Below are 13233 nucleotides of genomic sequence, written 5' to 3'. Positions count from 1 at the left end.
TGTGCATATTAACTCATTTGATATCCCCAACAATTCTGTAAGGAAAGTACAACTATTATCTCCATTTTGCAGATGAGGCACAGAGACATTAAACAAGTCACCCAAGGTTACACAGCTGCACAAAAATAAAACAAGATATGACACCAAGTAACGGCCATATGCAGTCAATCATCTTAGACTAGTAATGAATACTCTACTAGTATCCCTAATTCTCTGGAAACTTTTCTATATCTTCTCTCACTCCATCCCACCCATTCTAGCCTTACTTCAATTCCTAAGATAATGTGCACCCTAAGAGGCATTTCTCTCTGGGTCCTGCATCCGAATACTTGGTGCTTTCCTGACCTTGTAACTTAGGAGTGATGATTTTTCCATTTTATGGCTTTGCAGTAGTGATCCTAGAATTCTTCCCCTTATTGCTTACCACTTTCCTGTTCCTACTTCCTGGTTCCTGAGAGGGTAACCCGGGAATTAATAGGGGTTAAAACAGTTTTGAATATCAGTAATTAACCTGCACAGCGTAGAGGATTTGCTTTTTCTCAGAAGCCTCACCTCCTGTCCCCAGAATTATATACATGTCAGATATAGTTCATGTAACAGATATATATATATATATATAGTACTTGTGTGCCAGATAATATTCTAAATGCTCTACAAACATTAAGTTATTTAATCTTTATAGCAACCCTATGAGAAAGGAACTATTTTAGATGAGAAAATTAAGGCAGAAACAAAGTCAAGTGCCCAACATAGCTGGAAAGTTATAGAGCTGGGATCTGAGCCTAGGTTGGCTGACTTTAGAATCTATGCTTTTACTACACTATATTATTAGTAAATGTTAGTACAGAAAGCATTTGCTGAATTTAGTTTTGAATATAAAGTGCAAACTATATTAAATAAACTTGTAGAAATATAAACATATTCCCATTTAGTACATCCTCTAGAAAAAATATTTGTTTGAACAATGAGCTCTGAAATTATTGTTACTCACAAAATCGCTAATTATACTGATAAATTATGGTTGGTAATTTCTATTCTTTGTATATGTAAATATAGAATACAAAAGAGAACATTGGTTCTGAAGCTGAGACAGCCTGGGTTTGAACCTGGCTCTACCATGTACAAGCTGTATAAATCTTGAGCAAATGACTTTGAACTCTCTGCACCTCGGTTTCCTTGGCTGTAAAATGGGAATAGTTGTTCCATCATATAGTTGTGCAAAGATTAATTGAGTTAACATATGAAAGAACTTGGAAAAGTATCGGTTATAGAAAGGACTACATAAAAGTTGGCTGTTATCGTTATTTTTGTCTTTGTTGTTATCCCTTTTATTCATATATAGTGAGATTAAAATGCTCGTATATACACAGAGGAATCCAAAAGTTAGTATCGGGTTGGCCAAAAAGTTCGTTCATGTTTTTCATGTTACAGAAAAACCCAAACAAACTTTTTGGCCAGCCCAATAAAATAGGCACTCCCTTTGTTGAGGCTTCCCTTTTCTTCTTCATCTTTCCTCTCTTTATATTCGCCATCTATATTCACATTAGATGTGCTCACTCAGACCAGTGGCTCCAAACACCATCTCTGAGATGACAAATCTCCAGCCTCGACTATTCTCTGAAATCCAAATATGTGTGTGCCACTGCCTACTGGACATGTCCCCTTGTGGGTCTACATCAATGTCTCGGACTAACCATGTCAAAAATTATACTCTTGGTCCTCACCACTCACTTCCTCCACAACAAAGTGCTCCTTCCCCAGTCTTGTCCATCCCAGGATATGGTGCAACCATCTATGCAGTTTCTCTGGCTTAAACTTGGATTCATCTTTCCCTCCCACACATCCAGCGCAGAGGCGAACCACATTAGCACAGTCTCCAAAATCCATCCTGAATCTGACCAGACCTCCTTACTTCTCCACTCCCACCTTAGACCAAGCCCCCATCAAGCTGAGCACCAACCCTGGCAATAGCTCCCCGACCCCATCTCCTTGCTTCTACTCTTGCCCCTTAACAATTTATTCTTCAAACTGCAGGTAGAATAATCTATTACAAATCCAAATAAAATCACATCACTCCCCTGTTTAGAACCCTACAGTGTCTTCATACCACATTCAGAATAAAATTCAATCAGTTTTCCACACCTTACAAGCCCTCCCTATCTGGCCCCTGGCTACCATCTCCTATCTCCTTCCCGCTCACTGTGCTCCAGACACATACGCTTTCTCGCTGTCCCTTACACATGTCAAGCTCATCCCCAAACCAAGCTTAGGCTGCTGTTCCCTGGACCAAGAATGCTGTCCCCCAGAGAAGATCTAGCCATGGCCCTCTCCCTCTCCTCAGTCAGGACTCTGTTTAAATGTAATCTCATCAGGGAGGCCTCCCTTGACCCATCTAAAATCACACTCACCCACCATCTCCTACCCTTTACCTACTTTATCTTCTTCATAGCATTTATCACTCTGAAATTATATAATTTATTTGCTTGTTTGTATAAATGTTTCCTATTTCTTTTCTTCGCTACATGGTAAGCCCTAAGAGGGCAGGGAATTTTTCTTCTTGTTCACTACTGAATGCTTAATGCACAGAAATAAAGGAACCCAAAAAATGAGAATTAAAATACTCATGTGGGGCAGGTAACCATTTGGGAATACCAACAAATTGCCCCTCAGCAACTGATTTATCTCATTGGTGACAGAACTCTTCTACCTGTTTAATTAAGTATGTGGACTATACAGTAAGAATACACTTACTTTCTTATATTTAAAAATTTCTTTACAATATCTATGGCAACACCACTATAAGCACTTAAAAGAGTCACTGGAATTTCTTTTATTTATGAAAATTAAAGCAGTAATAACTCAGTACCTTAAGATTTAATTTAGAACCACACTAGTTCCCTTATCTCTTTACTGACAATGACAGATACATTGACAGGTTTTAAAATAATATGTTAAGTACAACGTAATGGAAATTGATCAATTATGACCCAAATAGTGAATGTGCCATCCAATATACACAACATAAAACATGTATTGCTTAAAATCAAGAACTGAATTTTATAAAATTTTCCATTGGTACCAAGTAAAATTTTGACTCCATAAATAAAAGAGCATAACTTCTGGAGCTTAAATGAGTTCTAATTATGCTTATTCTAAAGACTTCCAGAATATAAGTATTTTTTACCAAGGGATTCTATGTAGATTAATTAAGAGCAATAAAGCAGAAAAAGAAGCATCTTAATTTCATTTTAGACTAGCTCACAGAGTTTTCAAACAAATGGGAGAAAAACCTTGCAACATACCCTCTGAAAGACTTGGTTTTGTTTTGTGTTTGGACCGATCTTCGCAAGGGTGAAAGTTCAATTGCTGTAAGACTGCTGGACAGATGACAGAGAAGTCTGAGCTGGTAATCTGCGAAGCATTTGAAAAGCCATGAAGGGAAAAGATCTCTTCCGCAGATAAACACTGAAATAGAAGAAACAAAGTAACCATATATGTGTCAACATAGTAAAAGGCTGCAAGCAAAGATACTATAAAGAGGCATGGACTATTTCCTCTAGACACATAACACTACCCCTTTTTTTTAAATTTATTTATTTTTGGCTGTGTTGGGTCTTTGTTGCTGCGCACGGGCTTTCTCTAGTTGCGGCGAGTGGGGGCTACTCTTCGGTGTGGTGTGCAGGCTTCTCATTGTGGTGGCTTCTCCTGTTGCAGAGCACAGGCTCTAGGCGTGTGGGCTCAGTAGTTGTGGCATGCGGGCTTCACTAGTTGTGGCTCACAGGCTCTAGAGCACAGGCTCAATAGTTGTGGCGCACAGGCTTAGTTGCTCCGCAGCATGTGGGATCTTCCCAGACCAGGGCTGGAACACGTGTCCCCTGCATTGGCAGGCGGATTCTTAACCACTGTGCCAACCGGGAAGACCAACACTACCTCTTCTACAAAAAGTCACTATAAAAATGTATCAACAGATGAATGGATAAAGAAGATGTGGCACATATATACAATGGAATATTACTCAGCCATAAAAAGAAATGAAACTGAGTTATTTGTAGTGAGGTGGATGGACCTAGAGTCTGTAATACAGAGTGAAGTAAGTCAGGAAGAGAAAAATAAATACAGTATGCTAACGCATATATATGGAATCTAAAAAAAAAAAAAAGGTTCTGAAGAACCTAGCGGCAGGACAGGAATAAAGATGCAGATGTAGAGAATGGACTTGAGGACACAGGGAGGGGGAAGGGTAAGCTGGGACGAAGTGAGAGAGTGACATGGACATATATACACTACCAAATGTAAAATAGTTAGTGGGAAGCAGCTGCATAGCACAGGGAGATCAGCTCCATGCTCTGTGACCACCTAGAAGGGTGGGATAGGGAGGGTTGGAGGGAGACGCAAGAGGAAGGAGATATGAGGATGTATGTATATGTATAGCTGATTCACTTTGCTATAAAGCAGAAACTAACACACCTTGTAAAGCAATTATACTCCAATAAAAATGTTAAAATACATATGTTATCAGTGGACCAACAGCAATTCACACAAAGAGCTTTAAAACAATTCTACATCCTCAATCTCCCATCTCTGTTTTTCCTCAGTTTGAATAGGTATTTTGTGGAGGCTATTGGAGTAGCTCTGTATAGCGTTTCTTGTAGACAAACACACCTGGTTCCCTTACAACTTCATGGTTAAGAAGTTCATCCATCCTGGACTGCAATAGTAACCTCAATACATAAAAGTTGTTTTAAAATATGTCTTTAGAACAAATTGTTGCTTGCTATAATATCTATTATTCTCAATGATGGCGGGTAGCTTTTCTATATTACAATGTTTCTATATTATAATGGTGCTAGGCTGTTTAGAAGTTCATTTAACTGTTAATAAGGAATAGAATCTGCATTAGAAAAAAGTTCTCTGCAGAAATAACTTTTTAAAAGTACCGTTTTACTCTTGGGCATATTTTAACTGTCAACTTTCTTCTATATACTTGCATTATTAAGAAGACTATAAAAGAAATTAAATGTGTTACTATTGCTAATAAATGTTATAAGAATTATAGAGTATGAAAAATACCCATTCACTCAAGGAAAAAAGTCTATCTTTAATAACTGCAAAGAACGTTTCTTTGTATACTTCAGCCAATATTTAAACCCCACGAAGACCTTAGCTTTGTACTCTGGACTGGATTGTGTCCTCCGCAAATGTATATATTGAAGCACTAACATACAATGTGATGATATTTGGTTATGGGGCTTTTGGAAGGTAATTAGTGTCAGATAAAGTCATGAGGGCAAGGCCCTGCTCCAACTGGATTAGTGGCTTCATAAGAAGAGACACCTTGTCTTAAGCAGCCATCTGCAATCCAAGGAGACAGCTCTTACCAGACACCAACGCTTCTGGCACCTTGATCTTGGACTTGCAGTCTCCAGTCTGTGAGAAAATAAATTTCTCTTGTTTGAGCCACCCAGGCTACAGTATTTTGTTACGGCAGCCCAAAGTCACTGATACACTATGAACCATACCAAGAACTCAAAAGTTGTTGTTAACTGTTTCATCATAAAGTGCTATAATTCCCCTCACAACAGAAACAATCAAATTAAAAGTGTAAGTTTTGGTAAAAGATCACTATTGATTATGAAGGAAAGATGAAAAACATCAGATACATCAAATTGTATGGAGTTGTCAAAAGGTAAGAATTCAATTGCCTTAAAGAAAATACACATGTACACACCATTTTTGTAATGTCTAAGAATGTGCCTAAAACTGTTCTTTACTGAACCTAAACTCTCCTTTGGGTTCGTGACAATGATAGCTGTGTGCCATCCCTAGAGTAGGAGACAACACTCAATGCTCTGTTAACAGACTTCCCTAAGACCAAGAATAAGGGATAATGAACCAATGGAGGGAGAAAATAGCTTGATAGCCAACTGGGGGAGAGAAAGTGGGTATAGTTTATTCATTACTGTGAAGACACCCAGGAGCATAAATGCTAGGCTCAAAAATTACAGAGTCCAGGGAATCCCCTGGCGGTCCAGTGGTTAGGACTCCACGCTTTCACTGCCAAGGGCCCAGGTTCAATCTCTGGTTGGGGAACTAAGATTCCTGCAAGCTGTGCAGCGCTGCCAAAAAAAAAAAAAAAAAAAAAAAAATTACAGAGTCCGTGTGGCTCGACTGCCCCACTGCATGATTCCAGGAATAAATAGGTGTAGAAGTGAAAACACAAAGCAGCACTGTTTCCCTGCAAGGAAGTTCCTCCAACTCCAAAATAGGAGGAAAAGGGATGCTGCCCATAGATAATTTGCAAAAGTCTTCTCAGAATGAACAATCTAAGACTTCCTAAAACTTGATGACTGTTAAGCAGTTCCTTTTAGACTCTAACTGTGACCCATTAGTGGATCAGAAAATCCACTTACAACATCACAGAGAGCATTTTGTAAGTAAGTAAAAAGCAATATAATAGAAACCACAGAGTGTATCACACATAACAGGAGTAAGTATTGCTTAGTCAAATTTTTGCTTCAGTTACACTTTATACATACCATGCACATGTATACTGGACCACAATATAAAGTTCATTTTTTACTATAAATGGCAGTCAACAGTTTTAAAGTCACTATCCTTAAGGATGCCCAGACTGCCCATTGTACATCATTAAAGACACTGTCCTACATACAGTTAGGGAAAAACAAAAAACAATGCGATCAAGGAATATATACTCAATATTGAAAGATAGCTGAGAGTCTTGATGATCTGTTCAGAAAGAACAAAAAGGTAGAGAGATGACAAAACTCTAGGCCTTGCTTTATGATTTTAGAATGAGGATGGACTACTAATAGTGTGACAAAACTGAATTAATGACAGGCCTGCCTTATTTAAATTAGCGATCTACCTTCAGAAAACAAACAGTGGTTGCCAGAAAGGGGGTTGGGGGGGCGTGAATTAGGTGTAGGGGATTAAGAGGTACAAACCTCCAGTTATGAAATAAATTAGCCATGGAGTTGTAATATACAACTTAAGGAACATGGTCAATAATATTGTAATAACTTTGTGTGGGGACAGATGGTTTACTACTTATCACGGTGATCATTTTATAATGTCTACAAATGTCAAATCACTACATAGGACACCTAAAACTAACATAATATTGTACGTCAACTACCTTTTAATTTAAAAAATAAATAAAAATAAAGGAGTGAAGTTATGAGTGAAAATTAATTAACTAATTAGTTAAATTAAATAGCTATCTACCAGCAAGTGGAATGCAAATAGTTTTATACTGCACCCTATTTGGCTTTAAACAATATTGGTTTTTATTATGCTTTGATTTAACAGAGTTGAACCTGACGCAAAGAAAGCAATTGTCTAAGAAAGGGCAGTGCTTCCCAGAGCAGAGACAAACAGGATGAGTGCCCAAGGCCTGAACAGTGAGGACAGGGGAAGGTTAAATGATTAGGGAAAATTCCTCCCTCAACATTTTATACAGTGGAAATCTGCTTATAATAAATGCCAAGGAGTTAGGCAAGATTTGAGATTACACAGTGTAGATAATTACACAGGCTTTCTACTTGACTAAGCTTTAGTCAGGTTCGTCTAAGTCCTCTAGACTTCGGCCTTGCGTCCATCCTTGTAGGGCTGGCACTGCCCAGTTTTAGCAAGAATCCTGCCAAGTCTGTTTAGAGAAAATCCCCTAGGCTTAATATTTGATATTATCTTAATATCCTCAATATCTGGTCAAATTCTTCATTCCTCACCCTGATATCTGATTACCCTGGCTTCAGCAGGAATCCTGTTAGGTCTATTTAACCAAACTCCCTCCCTACCTCTGATGTTTCCTCTTAGTAATTTCCCATCCACTGACCCCCACTCTGTTCCTTGGCTATACATCCCCACTTGTCCATGATGTATTCAGAACTGAGCCCAGTTCTATACTGAGGTCCTTTTTCCCCTATTGCAATAGTTCTTGAATAAAATCTGTTTTTATTACCTTACTGTCAGACTCTGGTTTTCTTTAACAATACCAAGTATAATAACCATGTAATTATACTACACATCACATAAATTCTTTCCTTCATTCAACAAGTATTTACTGCATCATAAAATTCTGTGTATGACATTGATGGAAGAAGTGGAAGGTGGAGGGTGACAACAAAGAAAGAAATAGTACAAAGATAAATAAGTCGTCATACCTTCCATCAAGAAACCAAAATAATTTCAGCAGAAAGAAATCAGATACACCATTATCTATAAAACTAGAGAGAAAGTGATAAAGTAATTATAAAGAACTATGAGAGTTCATATAAAGCAGAAACAATATGCAGAGGAAATAGTCAAAAAATTCTAACTTTGAGGTTAGAATTCCAGGAAAGTAGAAAGAGGATATTGCTACTGGTGTGATTAGAGAACCTAGGAAAAGAAAGGCATTTCGGAGGATGGTGGCAAGTTTCATTTTAGACATTTAAAGTTGCAGTGGTGCCTGTGGGACACCGGATGGAAATGATGAGTGAGCTTTCTGAGACAGCTAGAGGCCAGAGAGAAGGATGTGGCTGTCTTCTGTAAGGAGATAGCAGTTAAGTGGGAGTGGAGGAGATCATCAGGAGAGAGAGTATAGAAAGAGGAGAAAAACTTTGGGAATACACGTATAATTTGTGCAAAAGCAGGAAGGGGAGCCAGAAAATAAGACAGAGTGAGATAAGCCCAAAACATAAGAAATAATTAAGGCCAGTGAATGCTTATCATTTTTGCCTGCCTGAGACTCCTTCCCCATCATCCAGTAACAGACCACCTGCCTGTGATGGGAGCCTCCCTCTATGTGATTTAGTTGGGGCTGACCAGGGAACATAGGACCCACACTTGTTCGCTCTCTGGTGGAGCTATTGAAGAAATCTTCTTCCACTAGGATTGCTAGAAGTCTATGGGCTCCTTAGGCCACTTTTGCACCATGTGAAAGAAGGTGAACTAATAAGCAGAGAAAGGCAGGTATCCAATACCATCACTAATCCCCTGGAGACATCTGTGCCTAAAGCTGCTTCTGCCCCTGGAATCTTCAGTTACCTGAGCCAATGAATTTCCTTTTTGACTTCAGCTAATTTCACTTAAGTTTCTTTTACTTACAAATGAAAGAGTCCTAATTGATATATAAAGTAATTATTTAAAAGACATTTTTAAAGCTAGCAAAGGGATGTTACGTCCAGAACCTGTGTGAAAACAAAAAGATCAGCTTCTCCACCCTTCTTCCTTTTCCCAACACATGGGCTGTCTTCTCTACTTGGCTGTCTAGTCAAATGGCATCCACTAAATAATACAAAGCAATAAGACCATCTGATCCCGTACCCATTAAGCCTAGGCCTTCACACTACGCCACAAATGAAATATCATCCCACTCAAAGGTCACCCCAGAGATGGTTTCAGATTCTGTTTTGCACGGACTGTGATTCTGTGGAAGCTGAGCATCTCACCTTCCTAATAAGGCCACTGCTACAGGTATGGCTGAGCTCTCAAGGCAGGGAGAGAGAGCTCTCCTGATGCATTTAGACTCAGTGACGATCAAAATTAGAATGAAATATCAAGTCCTGTCAGTTTTTCTGGGTTGTCAAGTAGTTGAGCCACACAAACTTTTTTAAACCCAGTATTCTTGCATTCCAAGCAGAGAAGCCAACATGTTGCTTCATCCTTCTAAGCTACCATCATATAACCATACAACTACGAGGCAAGGAACTGGTCTCAGATTGTTAAGAGTGTATTAGGAAGAGGAAAAGATGAAGATCCAAAATCATTATGTAATGGGAAAGAAACTTCTGGAATCCTTGAGCTCATATCCACCTTAGTATTTACTAATGATAATACTAACAATATAATACTGTATGCCTGGCCCACAGCAGGGCTTAGTAAATACTTGTTGAATGAACAACTTAGTAAATGAATGAATGAACCCCTCACTTGTCTTCACAGTAATTTTTGAAACCAATTGCAAAACCTGTTTAAGTTCATAGTAGTAACCTAAACAAAATGATATAAAAGCAAAAAAAGTATAAAAGCAAAAGAAGATGAAGTGTACACAAGAATGTTTCAAATATGGCAACTGGACAAATATCCCAAGAGAACAATTTAAGTATTTAAAGCTTAAAAGGGTGGTTTGAGTTTAACAATTGGGAGGCCATTTCTGACCCTGAAACCAGTGAAGTGTCCCATTAACTTTCCCCTTCAGGGGTGACTACACAACGTCAAGTGGTGATTTAAATGCTCCACTCTGGCAACAGGAGCGGCAAAGTGGGAGTGACCGTGGGCATCACTTCCAGGTTTGTTACTGACACAACAATGGAACTACCCAACCGCAGTGGCAAGGAACTCGCATACCGCTTCCAAACCGCCTGGCTCTTGCAACACATATATATGTGCTCAATCATCCTCCACCAACTTTCTCTTGAACTTTTTCCCAATTAATTTCCTCTTTAAAGTTTACTCATGATTACTTCACCATGATAAAAGAGTTTTCTAAGGTTTGAGCAAAGAACATTCTAGAAAGATGATCTTCTAAGGTGTAAAGGGTGGCTAATCAAGTGATCCCAGCTCTGTTTCCCCAAGATTTGTTCTTCCATTTTTCCCACAGATTTCCTTACAGTTCTTACTGAAGCCACTATGGTGCAGATGCAGTCCCTCCCACAACGTACACAGGCGTGCACACACACACGTGCTTATACACATTCTCAAAGCTCTTCCTTAAGAGCAGACAAAAAGAGCCTTTCCTGGATATATTATTTAAAGGAGAAAATGCTTTATTTTATGATACACTGATAAGGGAAAAAACAGATTATTGCAAAATAATATGTATAGAATGATACCACTGTTCTAAATAAGGTTAAATAAAATCTGAAGATATGGTGCAAGAGGGTTCCCTTTTCTCCACACCCTCTCCAGCATTTACTGTTTGTAGATTTTTTGATGATGGCCATTCTGACTGGTGTGAGGTGATATCTCATTGTAGTTTTGATTTGCATCACATTAGAGATGTTGAGCATCCTTTCATGTGTTTGTTGGCAATCTGTATGTCTTCTTTGGAGAAATGTCTATTTAGGTCTTCTGCCCATTTTTGGATTGGGTTGTTTTTTTCATATTGAGCTGCATGAGCTTCTTGTAAATTTTAGAGATTAATCCTTTGTCAGTTGCTTCATTTGCAAATATTTTCTTAATTGCAGCTCTGTTTACAATAGCCAGGACATGGAAGCAACCTAAGTGTCCATCGACAGATGAATGGATAAAGAAGATGTGGCACATATATACAATGGAATATTACTCAGCCATAAAAAGAAACGAAATTGAATTATCTGTAGTGAGGTGGATGGGCCTAGAGTCTGTCATGCAGAGTGAAGTAAGTCAGAAAGAGAAAAACAAATACAGTATGCTAACACATATATATGGAATCTAAAAAAAAAAAAAAGGTTCTGAAGAACTTAGGGGCAGAACCGGAATAAAGATGCAGACGTACAGAATGAACTTGAGGACACAGGGAGGGGGAAGGGTAAGCTGGGACGAAGTGAGAGTGTAGCATGGACATATACACACTACCAAATGTAAAATAGATAGCTAGTGGGAAGCAGCCACATAGCACAGGGAGATCAGCTCGGTGCTTTGTGTCCACCTAGAGGGGTGGGATAGGGAGGGTGGGAGGGAGACGCAAGAGGGAGGTGATATGGGGTATATGTATATGTATAACTGATTCACTTTGTTATAAAGCAGAAACTAACACACCACTGTAAAGCAATTATACTCCAATAAAGATGTTAAAAAAAAAATCTGGAGATAACATGCTTCAAAATGTTAACAGTGTTTACCTCTGGTGGTGAAATTATGGACGATTTTTTTGTTTTTTCCTTTCTGATTCTCTATATTTGCCAAAGTTTTAGACAACATGCATGTATTCCTATTTTAATTAAGAAAATAAAGTTAAATCATGAGGCTTTTCCAATCTTTTTACAGGTTCCTCCAAACACAATTAAGACAGGCTGGAATTTTTTGTAATTTTTACTAAAGAAAAAGAAATTTTAAAAGCTGTGATACACTCTTTAAAAGAGGTTTACAACATTTTCTGATGACCACAGCTACTGACAAGGTTCTCAGCCCTGCCCCGCCTCTACGTGCAGTTTCCAAGGCTCTCTCACCCCCAGAAGCCTGGTGTGGTGTCAGAGCACAAATAATCTGGATTTTTGACTTCATGATCCTGACCTGGCTCCAGGGGCTGGGGCCACCCTGCTTTCCATCACCAGCAAGATAGTCCCCTAGGCCTCCTCCCATTTGCTGCCAAGACCAAAAGGTCTTTTGGCCTTGCTCTCACCAAGGGCTCCCCACTAAGTCCCCTGGGAGATAAAGTGTGGAAGGCTTGCCCCTTCTCCAACTCAAGGCTGGGGCAGATGCCACAGAAGTGAGCTCATCCTCAAAGTCATCTAACCTCTGCATACGTGGAATGACCTTGCCCATCACAGACCCAATCATATCACAACCCTTTGGCACAGTGGTTCTCAAAGTACAGTCCAGGGACCACCCCCCCACCCCCAACCCCACCGCCCCCAGGGGTTACTAAGACCCTGCCAGAGAAAATGCAAGGTCAAAATGATTTTCATAATAATGCTAAAACTGCATTTTCCTTTTTCACTCTCATTCTTTCATGAGTGAACAATGGATATTCCAGAGGCTAAATAACATGTCACAACAGATGGAATACAGAAGCATATATGAGAATTCACCTATCTTCTACTAAGCCAGACATTAGAGATTTGAAAAAATGTAAGACAATGCCATTCTTCTCACTAATTTTTTGTCATGGTAAATACAGTTATTTTTCATTTAAAAAACAAGGTTAACATGGTATGGCCTTATTACTGTTATTTTTTATAGGTTAAACAAATATTTTAAATTTTTCTTAACATTAATTTCTATAATGGTAGATATCAATAGATATAAACCACATGTACTTCAGTATATTGGGGTCCTCAATAATTTTTAAGAGTACAAAAGGGTCCTGAGACCAACAGGTTTGGCCTAGAGCATAAGAATGACAGATGGGCCCTTACATTTAACTGACAAGTTGGGAACTTCTAACTAACCTTACCCAATACATGTCTCATCTTGTTTATCCTTACTCACCCCACACACCAGACTATTTCTACTGAAATATTGCCATTGTCAATCTTCTGCTCAAACTGGCCCCCAACACACACACCAAAAAAACACTTTCCTTCTGCC

The 13233-nt window shown here is 38.8% G+C and overlaps 1 protein-coding gene across 2 annotated transcripts in view; it reads right to left on the bottom strand.

Moving 5' to 3' along the window:
• The window catches only part of SLC39A8 (solute carrier family 39 member 8), a 73346-nt gene that overhangs the window by 44638 nt on the left and 15475 nt on the right, over nucleotides 1-13233 (bottom strand). For both annotated transcript variants that reach the window (XM_082636801.1, XM_082636802.1), the window contains exon 3: nucleotides 3303-3465. In XM_082636801.1, the coding sequence (XP_082492927.1) occupies nucleotides 3303-3465 (163 nt within the window). The remainder of the gene's footprint in view (nucleotides 1-3302; nucleotides 3466-13233) is intronic.

The sequence above is a fragment of the Mesoplodon mirus genome (genome assembly GCF_964341445.2).
Source record: "Mesoplodon mirus genome assembly, chromosome: 2".
In the NCBI taxonomy this organism is placed as follows: Eukaryota; Metazoa; Chordata; class Mammalia; order Artiodactyla; family Ziphiidae; genus Mesoplodon; species Mesoplodon mirus.
The sequence above is the reverse complement of the archived record's forward strand: the minus strand, read 5'-3'. Positions and strand labels throughout refer to the sequence as shown.